Here is a 16,556-nt window from a genome sequence, read left to right on the forward strand (position 1 = left end):
GCCAGCCCCTCGCAGCAGATCAGCTCTCTGGCCTTGGCCCCAGGACCAGCGAGGCTGCCCGAGCCTCCCTGCACACGAGTCTCTGCCAGCCCCTCGCTGGTCCCCCGAGAGACGCCAGGAAGGGGACAACCACCAGGCACATGTCTAAGGCTCCTCCCACAGGGCAGCACCGGGGCAGGCCTGTGTCCGTCCCACACCCGTCCACTGTCCAGCCGAGACACGCCACTGGCAGGGGTACATGAGCAGGGGGCCCAGGGGAGGGTGAAGTGGGCCCTGGACACCTAACACCCACCAGGTCCCCACAGCCTACAAGACACTCCCAACCGGCTCCATACATCAGCCACCGCGGCCTCCCAGCAGAGAGGACGGGGAGAGGGGCTGGGCCACCCTGTCCCTCCATCCTGACCACTGAGTCCTGCCAGACAGGAACTCAACCCTGTCACAGACGCTCACCAGACAGCCCCAGAGCCTGCCCATCCGTCTGTCCTGCGACTGAGTGCTGGGGGTAGACTGACTTCAGGGATCACTGCCTGTCCGCTGGTGGTGGGACAGGATACCAAAAAGAGGCACCAGGCAAGTGGCTGGTGCCCCTGCTACGGTGGGACTCAGTGCCACCTTCAGTGAGGGCTGGCAGGTGCACACGCTGGGGTCCCCTTCTCTGGTTCCTGCAGACCCCTCTGCCCCTGCCATCTTGCAGATGACAAGGAGTTTTCCTGGCGGGGGTGGGGATGGAGTCCCCATCTCTGGGTTCAGCCAAGGGCTGCAGCTGCGTGCCCGACGGTGGGCCTGGTGTGGCCCCCAGCCGCCCACCCCACCGTTCTAAGCAGCTCTGTCCTCTTTGCCCACAGGCTGCGCAGCCCCTGGGTGCCCTCGTGCCTCGGGCAGTCCCGAGTCCTGCAGGGCCGGCTGGCCAGGTCCTCGCCCTCACTCTGGGACAGGTAACATACCTGTTGTCTCCCCCCGCTCCTTGGTGTCTCTACATCTGTCCTCAGACATCACTCCATGTCTACATCAACTCTTGAGACAGACAGGGAGACCCAGGGAGGGAGGGGGTTTCCTAGGCCAGTGGCACATCATCCTCATGCCCCACCCATGTGCTCCATCCCTGGGCGCGGGTCCCCTGGGCGTGGTCAGAGTGGGTGCCCTCCAGGCCTCATTACGTGCCTGGTGAGCTCGTCATGCTTCCCTGTTCATGGGCTTCCTGTGTGCAAGGAGGGAACCACGAAGAGCGTGCGTGTACGTACACACACACACACATACACACACACACACACACACACACGCATACACACACACACACAAACAGGTTAGGCCCAGATCCTGATTGCAAGGTGACCTCACCGGGCAGCAGTCTCAGGGCTTCCCAAGCCCCTAGACTTGGCTCCACACTCTCCCTTTGCCTCTGCTGAGGGGCTGTTTCCAGATGCCAGGGACCCCCCAACCCAACTCTGCACTTGCCAGGCCACCTTCTCACCCAGGGCAGGCGGCAGAGGCCACTGAGCTAAACCTCCAGGACTTGGTGACCAGCTATAAGGGGCAAGCGGGGGTCACCATGCCCACCCCCAGGTGGGGAATATGGTTGATGTGGTCTGCGTTGGACGGCTCAGTGTGAGATGCCCGAGGGCCATTGGTGGGGAGGCAGGTCGGCAGCTGGACGTGGTGGGGGCTGGCGCCCGAGAGGGGCCCCAGCTGGAGACAGGGGCCTGGGAGGGTCCTCATGCGGCTGGTGGAGGAGATTCAGCCTGAGAGTGTGGGGAGGAGGGGCAGCTGCAGCCCAGGGCCCTGAGGGGCAGCCTGGCAAGGTCAAGGGGGCTGCAGTGTGACAGCTGAGGGGCAGAAATAGGGAGAAGGCATGGCAGGGGCAGGACACCGGGGCAGGTGAGCTTGGGCATCAGCTGTGACTGAGGGGCCAGGCTGACGACTCTGCTCCTTGTCTACTGTCTGTCTCCCCTCGAGGCTGCAGGCGCCCCGGGCAGGGGCTGCGTTTGTCTTACAGCCGTGAGGTCTCGAAACAATGGGGCAGGGGTGCAGCAGGAAGGGGAGGAAAGAGAGAGCATGGTGATGGGTCCCATGCAGGCTGGGTGACGTCCAGGTAACAGTGGGTCCAAGCCGGGAGGGGAGAGAAGGTCACTGGCTCTAAGAGGTTCCAGTGGGGGTGTGGGGTACCCTGTGGGTACTGGGGTGATAGTAGGACTGGGTGAAGGGGTGCAGTGAGCTGAGGGTGCATGTCTCAGAAAAGCAAGGGCCAAGGGTGTGACAGTGCCCTCACCTCTGCCCCAGGATGAAGATCCCACCTGTGTCCTATGACTGAGGGCCATGGGTAGACCTGGAGGCCCTGCAGGGAGCAACCAACTTCAGGGTTGCTGCCCACCCCAGCCCAGACACCATGCCTACAGCGGGGGCACTGGATGGTGTGGGGGCCCCCAGGAAACTCGCCACCCACTGGGGAGGGAAGGCCTGTGCTGGGAAAGACCTGGGGCTGGGGCTGCAGGGTGCTCGAGGTCGGCAGTCTCGGAAGGCTGCCTGGAGGAGGCAGGTGGGCGAGCCTGGGCACAGCAACCCAGAGCGCTCCGGCAGGCAGACCTGCGTGGGCAACTGGTGGCACTTTGCCTCGGGGCTTCCCCTCTTTGCTTGTTACTCGACATCCTCTTTTGGGGACTGACTCTTGGGAAGACCCGCCCCGCCCTTCTCTGAGGTTCTCAAAAACGTAAGCAACTCTTTATTTCTATTTATTTTTAAAAATATAGACCCGGGCAGGAATCCAAGAATGTTTAATCAAGGTTTGCTGGGTGCATGCCCATGGTAACTCTTGTGGTTTACTCACAGGGCCCGAGACTGAAGGTACCTCTACCCAGGGGGATCTGGGGGGGATTGTGGTCCGGGGACGGGTGCAGGGAGGAAGCCTCCTGCCTGCCCTCTGCACCCCTTGGTGGGGTTTGGACTGGGGAGGTCCGGAGAACAGTACATCTGGGCAGAGTCAGGGTTCCAGGCCCTTCCACACCCAGGACTCCAGCATGACGCGCAGGAACTTCCCTCCAGTCCCCACCCCATGGTCTGGAGCTGGCACTGCCCACCCGACATCTCCCCCTCCCACAGCAAACCCACCAGAAGTTACCATCCAACCATGTTGGCCCCAGATGGTCCCCTGGGGCTGTGCGCGCCTTCCAAGGGACCAGCTGCTGGCTCAGACCTCGCTGTGACCCACATGACAGGAGGTGGAGCCCATGCCCTCGTGGAGTTCACAGCCAGTCCCCCTGGGCCACGGCCACCCCCCCACCCCAACTTTTGCCCAACTTTAGTTCAAGTGACTTGTAGACAGGTGGCTCACAAGGGTGAATTATGTCTTGTCTTTGCTTCCTGAGCCTGCAAGGGCAGGGGGCGTCTGTGTCCTGGGGTCTAGCCTCTAGGAGCCCCCATTCTATGGGGAAATAATACAGCCTGAAAAGCCGTGTCTGGGCTGCTGGAAGGCTTCCTGGAGGAAGGGGAACTTGAGCAGGCCAGGCTTTGCTGAGCTTCTAGTGCTGCACGAAACCTCGCTGGCCACCATGGTGGGCACCACCTGGGCATGGGGCATCCCCGCTAACCCTCCCCTGGCCCAGAGAGGTGACACAGTGTGCTGGGGTACACAGCCGGTTGAAGGGAAGGAGGCATGGTCTTGGGCGTGGCACTGCTGACTCGGGCTTCGCGGTCTCCACCCGGCGCTGTGGAGGAGCGACAGCGGGCCCTGGCCAGCTGTGCCATCAGGGAGACACGGGTGCTGCTGGGCACTCTTTATACCAGGGTCCTCTAAACCGCCCCTACACTCGCCAGGTTGTGGGGTCAGCGACTCCTCCAAGGTGGCCACAGGGGATTTATTCATGATGGGGGCACTGGTGGAGTCTGAGGAACTGCCTGGGCCAGCCAGGCTGGCTCAGTCCCCCCAGTGACGCCGCGGGAGGCCATGTGCGCGCGCGCGGGCACTACCGCGTGTGTTGGCGCGGCCCAGGGCGCGCCCCCGCCGGCCCGCGCGGGCCTCAGTTTCCCCCGCTCAGCGCCGCGGCCTGGCCGGCCGCCGCGTGTCGTTGCAGCGAGATGGAGGAGCAGAAGGGCGAGCTGCGCAAGCGGCTGTCCTACACCACGCACAGGCTGGAGAAGCTCGAGAACGAGTTTGACAACACGCGCCACTTCCTGGAGGTCGAGCTGCGCCGCGCGCAGGAGGAGCTGGAGAAGGTCACCGAGAAGCTGCGCAGGTGAGGCCGGGGGGCCGGCCCTTTCTCCAGGGTCGCGCTTTGTGCCAAGAGCAGCCCAGGCAGGATTGGGAGCCAGGGTTGGCCGCTGCTAGGGACAGGCTCCTCCCACCGGCTCCGTGTCCCCATCCTTCATTCTCTCGTATTTGGTGAGGCGACCGCATGAGGCACAACCCGGTCTCCAGACCCTGGTCCACCCCGGGTCCCAGCCACAGTACCGATGTCTAACCCCTGAGATGAACCAGAGTTTAGGGACCGGTCCCTTGAGCAGCGTGGCAGCTGACCACGTGTTGAGCAAGGTGTACCGGACTCCCTCAAACATCAAACTTTTCTAAAAGCATTTTTCTTCTGTAGATACAAGATGGATATTTTTCTAAAACGTTTTACACACTTTCCCGTCCTCTTAAACAGAAAATGCAGAGAATGCAAACTTTGCCGTTGGCTTGGTTTGTTTTAGTAAGTACAGAGTATCAGCTGGTGCTGTTTGTCCCTCCCTGAAGGGCCGCATCCTGCCGGGCTTGCGGTGCGGACCCCGGGCCGGGGCGGCACAGTCAGGCCGCCCGGCTCCACCACTTCGACTGCCCTAAGTTTCCCCACGGGCGAGACGGGCAGTGGCGCCACACACAGGGTGTCTAGAGCCGTGGTCTGCCACCCCCGCCACAGATCGGTACCACCACAGAGCTCCACACCCCCCAACCCATCCGTGGGAAAATTGTCTTCCATGAAACTGGTCCCTGATGCCAGAAAGTTGGGGACTGCTCGTCCAGAGCGTGGGCACAGTCTCTAAGCCCCCTACCAGCAGCAGTGAAAGCACAAAGCACCCGGTTCCCCCAACACTTGCTGCCGCCCTTCCTTCCAGGCAAAGCTGTGTCTTTCTTGCTGTGTGTCCCCAGCCTCACCCCACGACCCACCACAGTCAGGGTCAAGTTTCTTCCCTGCTGATTCGCATTTGAGCCCTCAGCCCCATAGCCAGGCTGGTAAGAACTGTGTGTCCAGTGTGAGTAAACTGACCCAACAGGACACCGTCTCTCGTGTCCCCAGCCTGTCCCCGGGGGGTCCTGGGATAGGGAAAGAATAACACAGCCCTTGCTCCTGACCCAGGAAAGCCTCTACACGGTTAGCTTTAATCGGGTGCAGAGGAGCACACATTCGGCCAGGCGGGGCTGGCGGGTGAGCTCAGGGGCTGTGAGGGGCGCGGGAGGGCCAGGCCGGCACAGCAGTGACCCCACCGCCTCCCGCTGCAGGATCCAGAACAACTACATGGCGCTGCAGAGAATCAACCAGGAGCTGGAGGACAAGCTGTACCGCATGGTGAGCCCCCCGCCCAGCACCTCCTCCCGCGCCGCAGCTCGGCTCTCAGAGCGCGAGAGCTGGCCCGTCCCCCGCTTTCTCCCCGGAATGGGAAGATGCCCTCAGGTGAAGGCAGGGGTTAGGTCCAGTGCAGCCCGTGCTGTCTGAGCAGCCAGTATGACACCCCGACCCGAGGGAGTGTGAGCGGGGCTACAGGACAGAGGACATGCCCTGGGGACAGGGACCCCGGCTCAGCCTGCCAGCCCAGGGACCCAGCCTGGGAGAACAGGCTCGGAAGACCCAGCTCTGCCTCTTGTGGGAACCCCTCTGTCTCACTGTGAGGAATAAACGTGACAGTGCCTTGCCCCAGTGGGTGACCACCCTCTGTGGAGACCGTCACACCACCTGCAAATAACCTCAGTGGTGTTGCCTTTGTTCCTCTGTGATGGGGCTGGTGGCACCTGTCGAGGAGGGACAGGGCACGTGTGTGTGGTGCCCCCTTCACTAGGAGGAGCTCCCTTTCTTTCTGGTTTGGTGAGCAGCTTGTTTGGTTTGGAAAATCGGAAATAGGTGTTCAACACCTGTCCATCTTCGAGGGGCTGTCAGACAGGGGAGCCCGACAGGCCTGGGGGCTGGGCCTGGCTCTGCCTGGGACCCTGGACAAGGGCCCTTTCCTTTCTGAGCCTCAGTTTCCCTGTCTGTCCAGTGTGGTGGCTGGGCTCCATGCCGAGTGCCAGCCATCCTCCCTCAGTCCCCAGCCAACCCATGAGCTACACATGACAATCTGAGGCCCAGGGAGGCAGTGACTTGCCCAAGGTCATCTGACTTGTCACTGGTGGAGCCAGGACTTGAACCCGGGTCAGTCTGTGCTCTGAACCCCTGCACCGGGGGCCCTCCAAGCACCCCAGCATTAGTGGCTGTGGGGGCAACACAGGAGGCCCAACTGAGCAATGGGGCTGAGTGCCAGCCTTGGGCAAGCTGCCGGGAGTTGCCCACTGACCACCTCCACCCACTGTCCCTGTCCCCAGGGCCAGCATTATGAGGAAGAGAAGCGTGCACTGAGCCACGAGATTGTCGCCCTCAACAGCCACCTGCTGGAGGCCAAGATGACCATCCAGAAGCTGACAGAAGACAACGTGAGTGCTGTGTGCATGTGGCCCACAGAGGGGTGCCAGCGGTGTTCTGGGAGTGCTTCCGGGCAGCAGGGGGAGTCACGGCCATTCTGGCCCTGAAGGGCCCTGAGCGGAGGTACTGTGGCTCCAGCCTCAAGGGGCTGGCCCAGGGGACAGGTGGATGGACAGGGTGGCCAAGGCAAGGCTTCCTGACCCCAGGGTGTGGGCAGGGCCACTCAGGACTCCTGCCTTCGGCCAGCCCCAGTGTCACATTGCAGCTGTGACATCCTCCACAAGCCCTGGGCAGCCGACCGTGCATCCGCTCATGCGCCTCTACTCCTTGCCAGACCCCACTAGGCTCCAAGATTATGGTGTGAACAACACAGGCAAAGAGAAAACAAACGGCAGTCCCTGCCCACGTGGAGTTCACATCTGAGCTGGGAAGACAGACAGTTAACAAGATAAAAATGCAAACATGTCGCATGTTAGAAATGCCAAATGCTGCAGGGAGACACAAAGCAAGGACCAGGGCCAGGAGTGGCCAGTCGCAGGGCCTGAAGGTCTCCATAGGGTGCTTCTGGAAGAGGCTGCTGGAGCCATGACCTGGGGGAAGCGAGGGAGCAGGCCTCACAGACACAGGGGGAGAGCGTTCCATCCAGGCAGGGAGGAGGAGGCGCCCAGGTGTGCCTGCTTAACTTGGAGAACCTCACAGAGGCCAGAGTGAGCCCCTGGGGGTCCTCAGGTCTGAGATCAGGAAGATAATAGGAGGCCATGCTGGATAGGCTTCTATCAGAAATCTGGGCTTTATTCTGGGTGAAATGGGGAGCCATGGAAGGTTCTTGAACGGATGAGTAATGGGACTGCACTTGTATCTTTACTGGGCTCCCATGGATGCTGTGCTGAGAACAGACTGCGGGGGCTCAGCGGGATGATAGCCGTGGGGGTGTGGGGAGAGGAGGGTCTGGTTATATTTTGAAAATGGAACCAACAGGATTGACCGAGATTTTGGATGTGGGGTGTGAGAAAAAGAGACGAGTCCAGCCCAGCTGTGGGGTTCAGGGCCTGAACAAAATGAGCCGCCTGCCGTTTCCAGGCCGGGGAAGCACACGAGCCCTCCTCCAAGCCTTCCAACAGGATGTCGTGAGGACGGGGCTGGCGTTCGCAGTGGAGGCTGGCACTCAAGGCGGTGCTTAAAGCCAGAGAGGGCTGAGATCGCTGAGGAAGTGTGCGGCGGGGGCAGGGGACGGAGGCACCCCTGAGAGGTTGAGGTAGCCAACAGGAACCAGCAAGGACGTCTGAGAGTGCAGGGGTCAGTGTGGTGGTCTCACAAGGCACCAGCTGTCAGTGCTCAGCCAGCTGGGAGGCCAGCGTTGAGAGGGGCTTGGGGACCCAGGCTCCTTCCCCCATGCAAGTCAAGTTGGGGGCACCAGGCTCAGTGCAGAAGGGGGCACAGGTAGGGGTGCCCATGACAGGGACAGCCTTGCCTGAGCTGCAGGACACCTGGCCCTGGTTGAGCTGGGACTGTGGCAGCAGCCCTCGGCCAGGAGCACCGAGGGGCTACGTAGGTGGGTCACAGGGCCTGCGGGGCAGACCCCAGGGCTGGCTGTCAGAGCCCTCGCCGTGGGGACCGCTGGGGGGGGGGGGTGAAAGTGCAAGGACCATCCACAGGCACATGCAACAGAGATTTGCAAAGGCAGAACCATCCCCTCGAATTCTACTGTTTGCATCTGTTTTCAGCTCAGGGGGCTGAGCCAGTCCCCGCCTGGACCTGGGGTCACACACCTGCCCCGATCCCTACCCACCCCTGCAGCCACCCCATTGCCAGGTCACACGCTGAGAGTGGGGTGTGAGCAGCGAGTCTGAGATGGGGGTGGCGGGCTGGGGGCTCATCCCTCATCTCCCCTTGGTGCCTGGCACTCCCACCCAGTCATCTTTGGAGGGACCCAGGAGCCCAAGGGACAGGGACACGAGGGCTGGTCTGTGAGCCTGGGGGCCACGAGGAACCCAGGGCCATTGGAGGCCCTTCTTCTGCTGCTGCTCCACCTGGCGGGAGCTCCCCTTCCTGGCAGGGCCCCAGGGGCACTGGCCGCAGCAGCACGGGACTGCCTGGCAGGGCCCACCACGCTCCAGCAGCTCCAGGTCAGAACGAGGCCCTCGCTGTGCAGGTGACAGCGTGAGGCCCAGAGAGGAACAGGGCCAGGAGTTGGTCTTTGTTCTGCCAGCCGCACAGCTGGCCCTGCCCACCCCCTTTGCCCCCGCTGGCCACGCGGCGCTGGTCAGGGTGGCGGGGACCTCGGCCAGGGTGAGTTGCACCAAACGCCTTCTCTTGTCTTTTAGGAGCTCTATAGGAAGGACTGCAACCTAGCGGCCCAGCTGCTGCTGTGCAGCCAGACCTACGGCAGGGTCTTTAAGGTGTCCGAGGTAACGTGACCCCTCACAGAAACCCTGTACTTTGGGCTCAACTACTGGCAGTGCCCGTTTCAGAGACAAGACAATGGCTTCAGGAAAAGTGACTTGGCCAGGGCCACAGGGCGAGCAGGTAGCAGAGCCAGGCCTTCAAGCCAGGCCTGTCTGGTGCCAGAGCCAGACTGGGCAGCAGCCCACCCTGCCCAAATGGCGGCAGCCTGTAGAGTTAGCCCAGGGACCCCCACCCTGGGCAAGCTGCCCCCGCCCCTCTTTTCACGTGCAGTCTCCTACCCTAGGCCTCTGTCTGTGTCCCCATTCCCTGGGGCCTGGGCCACACCTGAGACACTCAAAAAATAGATCAAACAGTAGCTGGACACCCCCACTTGGCCCCAGGCGCTCTTGCGGACACCGCAGGGCACCTGGCCTGCCTGGCCCCTCAATCTTTGTTGCATCTGTTTCTGAGTCTGCCTTATTTAGGAGCACCTGCGCAGCATGGCTGGGGGCACCCCCAACACAACCCATGGGCCTGGGCAGGAAATGGGGGCTGTAGCCGCAAGTCAGGCCCGAGTAAGACCTGGGTTCTAGCTTCTCCAGTCTGACTGCAGCCTCTGGGCTCTGCTGGGCCCAGTCAGAGTGGGGTGGGGTAGGTCAGGTGACCAGGGATCCCCAGGTGCTCTCAATACACACATCCCTGGGAGCTCGTCCAATACAGCATCCTGGGCCCCGGCTCCCACTGGTGGGGTCAGACAAGGCTGGGAGGTTCCTGTCCGTCTGTCTGCCTGTCGGTCACAGCAACGGTCCTGAGCCTCACTCAGGGCCAGTGCTGGGCCTCATGCTCACTTTGACCCCTGTCCCCACCCTCCCCTCGTCCTCGTGCTCGTTCCAGCTGCCCTTGGACTTCCAGGAGCGTGTGAGCCTGCACATGGAGAAGCACGGCTGCAGCCTGCCCTCCTCGCTCTGCCACCCATCCTACGCCGACACCGTGCCCATCTGCGTCATCGCCAAGGTGCTGGAGAAGCCTGAACCCTCCAGCCTGTCCTCCCAGCTGTCGGATGCCTCAGCCGGTGACCTGGCCTTCTGTGAGGAGATCGAGAAGCCGGGCCCGCAGCCCCCATACCAGGGGGACATCTACTGCAGCGATCCGGCCCTCTACTGCCCCGAGGAGCCTCAGCGCGACAGGCGCCCCAGCGTGGATGCATCTGTGAGCGAAGTGGGCTTCCTTCAGGCCCAGAATTCCACCGACAGCACAGCTGAGGAGGAGGAGGCCGAGGCGGCGGCCTACCCAGCAGGCTTCCAGCACGAGGCCTTTGCCGGCTACGAGGCCTCGCTGCCCACGTCCAGCTCCTACTCCAGCTTCAGCGCCGCATCGGAGGAGAAGGAGCAGGCCCAGGCCAGCACGCTCACCGTGTCCCAGCCGGCCGTCTACATGAGTAGCCGCCAGGAGTTCTTCCGCCGAAATCCGCCAGCCGTCTACGAGAGCAGCACTCGCTTCGGCTCCGGCTCGGGTGCAGCCGCTGCCCCGCGGGAGGCCTACGAGAGCAGCACCCGCTTTGGCTCTGGGTCCGGTGCAGCCGCTGCCCCACGGGAGGTCTACGAGAGCAGCACTCGCTTTGGCTCTGGCTCCGGTGCAGCCGCTGCCCCACGGGAGGTCTATGAGAGCAGCACCCGCTTTGGCTCTGGGTCCGGTGCAGCCGCTGCCCCGCGGGAGGCCTACGAGAGCAGCACCCGCTTTGGCTCTGGCTCTGCTGCAGCCGCTGCCCCGCGGGAGGCCTACCAGAGCAGCACTCGCTTTGGCTCTGGCTCCAGTGCAGCCACTGCAGCAGGCCCGCGGGAGGTCTACGAGAGCAGCACCCGCTTTGGCTCTGGCTCCGGTGCAGCCGCTGCAGCAGGCCCGCGGGAGGCCTACGAGAGCAGCACCCGCTTTGGCTCTGGCTCCGGTGCAGCCGCTGCAGCAGGCCCGCGGGAGGCCTACGAGAGCAGCACCCGCTTTGGCTCTGGCGCTGCTGCAGCCGCTGCCCCGCGGGAGGCCGAGGTGGGGTCTCGGTTTCGCAGGGCCCTGCCATCCTACCAAGACGACAACGCCTTCGAATTCCCGACCTCCATGAACACAGAGGGGATGCTGGTGACCCCCAATCTGTGGAGCCTGCGTGCCAAGCCCGTGAACGCCCGGCTCGCCGCTGGAGACATGCGAGGCCACTGGCGCCCCCCGAGCATGGAGGACATTGGCGCCTACTCGTACCCGACCAGAAGCGCCCGCCGCCTGCTTCACTGCAGCTTCTCTGAGCGCTACGGTGTGGGTAGGGGCAACGCAGGTATGAAGGCTGAGGGCCGTGCCAGTCCCTACTATGCCAGCTACAAGGCTGACAGCTTCTCTGAGGGTGACGACCTTTCCCAGGGCCACCTGGCAGACGCCTGCTTCCTGCGGGCGTGCGGCGAGCTGAGCCTCAGCCCCAGCCGCTCTGATGACCCACTGCCCAGCTATGAGCCTAGCGAGGGGGATGGGGACAGGCTTGGGGTGCAGCTATCTGAGGGCGGCAGCAGCCCTGAGCCCGATCATGGCTCCAGGGACTCCTTGGAGCCCAGCTCCCTGGAGGCCTCCCTGGAGATGCACGGTGCCGCCGGCCTCAGCCCCCAGCAGGCCTTCCCGCGGGGTGGTGGCCCAGGGCTGAGCCGCAAGGACAGCCTGACGAAAGCCCAGCTCTACGGAACCCTGCTCAACTGAGCCCCACCCCGTGGCACCCAAGAGCGGCGACCACCCCACTCCCGTGGCGCCCAAGAGGGGCGACCACCCCACCCCCGTGGCACCCAAGAGGGGCGACCACCCCACCCCCGTGGCACCCAAGAGGGGCGACCACCCCATCCCCGTGGCACCCAAGAGGGGCGACCACCCCACCCCCGTGGCACCCAAGAGAGGCGACCTCACCTCTGCCCAGACCCCTGTGACCCTGGCACCCTGCCCACAAAGAGGACTCGGGTGTCCCCAGCGCCTCCTCTCCCGTAGTCTAGTAGCACCTAAGAGGAGGACCCTCTCCCCACAGTGTCTTGTGCACCCAGCCCCACTCAGTGAAACTTCCCCTTAGAACAGTTTTCACGCTGCAACATCGTGCTTCACCTGAGACGAGCATCGCCTTTTGTAACGCAGAACGAGTTTTAAGGAGGAAAAGGGTCTGTCCTAACGCACTAAGCCTCCAGCTCCCTGGACAGCTGCCTTGGCGTTCTCAACACAAAACGCCTTTATTTTTCGGGTGAGGGTGTATGGGGCTCGCCCCTAGGAAGGGAAGGGAAGGAGGCATCCGTGGAGCCCAAGCTGCACAAGTGGGGAGCCGCCCCAGCAAGCCAGCGACGAGGAACCCCCGAAGTTCCGTCCACAAAGGGGAACTGAAATGAAGTAGAGGACACAAAATGTTTTAAAAGTGTATTTTTCACCATGTGGCCAACACACCATCCTGAGCTTTTTCGTGGTCCGCAGTCCCGAGTGGGGCCAGTTTGTCGTGCCAGTATTGCCGGTGCTCCTCCCCCACCCCCCGAGTCCGTCCCGACACCGTCTTTCTCTACTTCAGATGAAATGAGGTCCTGACTCTGACCCCCGTTTCCGTTGCCTGCGTCCCCGTTGTCTGTGATGCATGCCGTGTCGGTCAGTGCTGTACTTGACGTTCACGAATAAAAGACACCAGTGGAAAGAGTTTGGGTTTGGGTTGTTTCTTCTCCCCTTGCCTCGGGTCTCAGGAACGTGTGGCCCTCGTGTCCGTCCCTCAGTTCTGCTCCCTGCGGCCAAGGTGGGCCCCTTAACCCCATGTGATGCCCCCCAGCATCTGAGTTGCTGCCCACGTTTGGAGCCTTCGCTGTTCCCCGCCCCCCCAGCTGCACAGCACCGCCCTGCGCGTTGCCACATCTTCACCACCTCGTCCTTCTTGCCTCTCAGACTTCGCTTTCGTTGCATTTAGTGTGGCTCTGCCGGTGACAACTCGCAGTTGTCATTTCTCTGAAAGTGTGTTTCTTTTGCCCTGTTCTTGAGAGGTGTTTTGGCTGGGAGCAGGACGTGTTGGCGGGCCGTCACTTGCCAGCAGCGCACAGGAGACGCTGCGGCAGTGTCCCCGACGTCCTGTCGGTGCTGAGAACTTGCCATTAGCCTGGGAGCTGTTCCTTTGATGGAATAAACATTTTTTAAAAACCTTTTTTCCCCCTGGCAGTTTAAGATCTTCTCTTCCAATTTGGCTTTCTGCAGTTTCCCAAGGTTTGTCTGCGTGTGGATTTCCTTCTTAGGATTCACAGGGAGTCTTATGTGGATTGATGCATTTCATCAGTTCTGGAAAGTTCTCCAGTATTATTTTTTAAAAATATTTCCCTGCCCGTTCTCTTCTCTCCCTCTGGGACTACCATCCCAGGACCATGGCAGACCCTTGGACTGTAGCCTCTGCATCTGTTGCCTTCTCTTCTGTATTTCCCAAATTTTTGTCTCACCCTGCTACAATCTGCAAAGTTAGTGAACTGTCTTCCAGGTCACCAATTCTCTTCTGCTGTGTCTATCCAGCTCTCAGACACCCAGTTTCCAGTTTCAGTTATTGTTTTCCATTTGGTGGTTTCACAAAGCCACTGTGCTACTTTTTACTATAGTTTCTTATTCCCTGGAGATGTTTTCAAGCTTGTCTTTTTCTTCTTTCTTTTTTTTTTTTTAGAGACAGGGTCTCACTCTGTGACCCAGGCTGGAGTGCGGTGGTGCAGTCACAGCTCACTGTAACCTCAAACTCTGGGCTCAAGCAATCCTCCTGCCTTGGCCTCCCAAAGTGCTGGGATTACAGGCATGAGCCACCATGCCCGGCCTAATCTCCCTTTTCTCTAACCATAGTAGGCACAGCTGTGGCACGGCCTGGCACTTCCCGCATGTGGAATCTGTGTAGGCCTTTCTCCTGCTTCCTGGCCCAGTCGCCACGTTTCTGTGTGTGCCTCGTTCTCTTTGACACATGCCCATTCATGCCCTTGGAGATGAACCTGTGGGGGTTCAACAAGGCCTAGGATGGAGGCCCCCTCCCCCAGGGGGCTTTACACCTGATTCTTCCAGGTGCCTGGGGCACTTCCCACTGGGGACCACCTGAAGCCAGCTTTATGCCCTGAAGTTCCCTGGCCTAGCCAGCTGTCTGTGGCTCCAGGGAGGTCTCCCTCTTTTTGGGCAACACCAAGGAGCGTGGACATCAGGAGTGGCTTCCACATCCCTGCATTTTACCTGCCTCTGCAGAAGAGGCCAGATCTGGCCCAACTCCGTCTTCTCCAGGAGTAGATGCTGCCCTAAGAAAGCAGCCTCCCTGAGCCAGAGGAGGCCATGGAGAGGCTTGGGAGTCCCGTCCCCTCTCTGGTGCCCAGTTTCCTCATGGGCAGAGCAGGGGTGGCAACCCTCACGGAGCTGGGGACAACCGGGAGGGTGGAAGCAAGCAACACTGGGCACCCAGGGCGCAGAGGTGCTCCCAGGGGTAGCCTGAGCCCCCTCAGCCCACGTATCTGCCTCCTTCTGACTTCAGCTTTCCCACCTCTGTAAGGGAGGAAAGTCCTGCCCAGCTCCAGCTCCTAGGATCTATGAAACTGGAAGCACCTGGCCTTGGGCCGCATGGCTGGGCACCCCCTGGGGCTTTGCAGCCTCAGCATAGACTCAGAGTCCTGGCTCCCACGTTGCCCGAGGCTCCCGAGATGGCCTCCAAACCTCACACCTCACAGTGCTGTCCTCCTCTGGCCCCCAAGCCAGCCACAGCCAGGCCTCTGAGGTGTCTCATTCCCAGAGCACTTAAGACTGTTGGGCACCTGCTCAGGGCTGGGTGACTTCTTTGGCCACAGAGCCAGGCAGCCTACAAGGACAGGCGGGCCTAGCCACACAGAGAAGGGAGAGAGCATGGAGCTCCATCCCACGGTGTGCAGCAGCAGGGTCAGGCCGATGCTGGCCTGGGCGGGGGCCTGGGGTGCTATTCATGGCAGTCAGAGCACTTCTCCCTGTGGCGCTGAGATTGGGGGGCCTTGCTTTGCCTCCTAAATTCCCATGGCTCAAAGCTGGCTCAGTGGGACCCTGGGACTTCAATGCTTGTGGCTATGGTCGGCAGTTCTTCTCTCCCAGAATCCCCTGGGCTGGGGCTTGGTGCTTCTTCCTCTCCCTGGTGCTGGGCATAGCTGCCCAGCCTCATGCTGGCCATGGGGACCTGGCTCCGCTCACAAAGAGCTCGGGGATGGGGGAGGGAGGCGGACGGTGTAACACTAGGCTCGGGGCTTCGGGCACACAGGCCCTGTGGGCATCTGGATAGGGGAGGGTCCTCACTGCTCCAGAGGGAAGAATGAAAAAGATCAGAAGGAGGGGCTCATGCTGGGTATTGAAGGATGAATAGGAGTTTGCCAGACATTTCAGGCCGATGGAACAGCCTATGAAAAGGTACAGATGTGTGACACGTAGCGAGTCCCAGAAACTTCAGTGCTCCCATGTGCTTCCCTGAGGGTCTCAGCCCTGAGCTGCCAATTTCTCTCCAGATCTGTCCTTGGACATTTTACATTTGGACTTGTCACCATAACTGGATGGGAACTGCCAGGTAGTCCTCTCTCCCCAAGCAGCCAGGCAAGCCGTGGTGCAGGGCTCCCTCCTCCACCACCCCTCCTCTCCCCCCACTCGGAATCCTGCCTTGCCATCAGTGGAGCCCCGTGTGTGCATCCACCACCCACCCACCTGTTTACAGGGTCACCGTGGGTAAGTCCCAGAACCCCTCTGGCAAGTTTCCCCTTCCAGAGCCTGAGGATATTCATCGATGTAATTTCCAGGGACCTTCTAGATACCTGGTGGTCCCACGTACAGAGAGCCCCAGTGAGGCCAGAGGTGGGGCCGGAAAGAGGCAGTTTGGGGAGGGAGCCCAGTGCAGAAAAGAGCACAGCTGGGGGTGGCAGGGCCCTGGGCATGTCCCTCTGCCCTCAGAGCAGCAGTTTCCTCAGCTGGACAGTGGGGACCACGGCCACCCTGTGGGGCTGCAAGCATCAGCTCTACTGGAAAAAGTCAAGGCCACACCGGGCACTCAAGACAGAGCAGTCGGCACACACAGCCCACAGGGCAACTCAAGATGAAGCCATTTTTCTCCCATGATGGCTTCAGATCTGGTATTTCAGATTTCACAGGTGAGGATAGAGGTGAGCACTCAGCCCAGGAAGGTGGGTGGAGGGGAGTCCATGCTTCTTTTTCATTCCTGCTCCACATTTTCTAAATTTAACTTTCTTATTTTAAAACTGCAAATGGTGAACTCCCTGACACCTTGCTGAGGATCAAAGTCAGTCTTTAAGAATGCTCTTTGGAAGAAAGCGTTTGGAAAAAAAAGATGAAAGCTTGGAGTACACCTGCCATTCTTGCAATAAAATGACCTGCACAAGGAGGGACTCAGCCAGCTGGCACCCACAGGGGAGAAATCAAATCCACAGAGAGACAGCGCTAAGAAACAGCCACAGTTTCCTAGGGAGCCCTGGATGTCCCCCAGCCCCAGAAGGGTCAGAGCTCTGAGGTGGTTCAAGG

At 61.1% G+C, this 16,556-nt stretch overlaps 1 protein-coding gene across 1 annotated transcript; it reads left to right on the forward strand.

Moving 5' to 3' along the window:
• Positions 1-805: 805 nt before the first annotated feature.
• BEGAIN (brain enriched guanylate kinase associated) lies at positions 806-12,717 on the forward strand. The gene is made up of 6 exons (XM_045560558.1): positions 806-938; positions 4,068-4,229; positions 5,471-5,537; positions 6,545-6,652; positions 8,966-9,049; positions 9,921-12,717. Exons 2-6 carry the CDS (start codon positions 4,072-4,074, stop codon positions 11,754-11,756), a joined length of 2,253 nt encoding a protein of 750 aa, XP_045416514.1. The 5' UTR covers positions 806-938; positions 4,068-4,071; the 3' UTR covers positions 11,757-12,717.
• Positions 12,718-16,556: the final 3,839 nt, after the last annotated feature.

The sequence above is a fragment of the Lemur catta genome, chromosome 1 (genome assembly GCF_020740605.2).
Source record: "Lemur catta isolate mLemCat1 chromosome 1, mLemCat1.pri, whole genome shotgun sequence".
NCBI classification, from domain to species: domain Eukaryota; kingdom Metazoa; phylum Chordata; class Mammalia; order Primates; family Lemuridae; genus Lemur; species Lemur catta.

What these genes read in the sequence shown, in the direction of transcription:
- BEGAIN (XM_045560558.1), top strand. Translation starts at nt 4,072, where the DNA reads ATGGAGGAGCAGAAGGGCGAGCTGCGCAAGCGGCTGTCCTACACCACG. An exon ending in GTCACCGAGAAGCTGCGCAG is followed by an intron (nt 4,230 to 5,470) that starts GTGAGGCCGGGG and finishes CTCCCGCTGCAG; the next exon opens with GATCCAGAACAACTACATGG. An exon ending in GGGTCTTTAAGGTGTCCGAG is followed by an intron (nt 9,050 to 9,920) that starts GTAACGTGACCC and finishes TGCTCGTTCCAG; the next exon opens with CTGCCCTTGGACTTCCAGGA.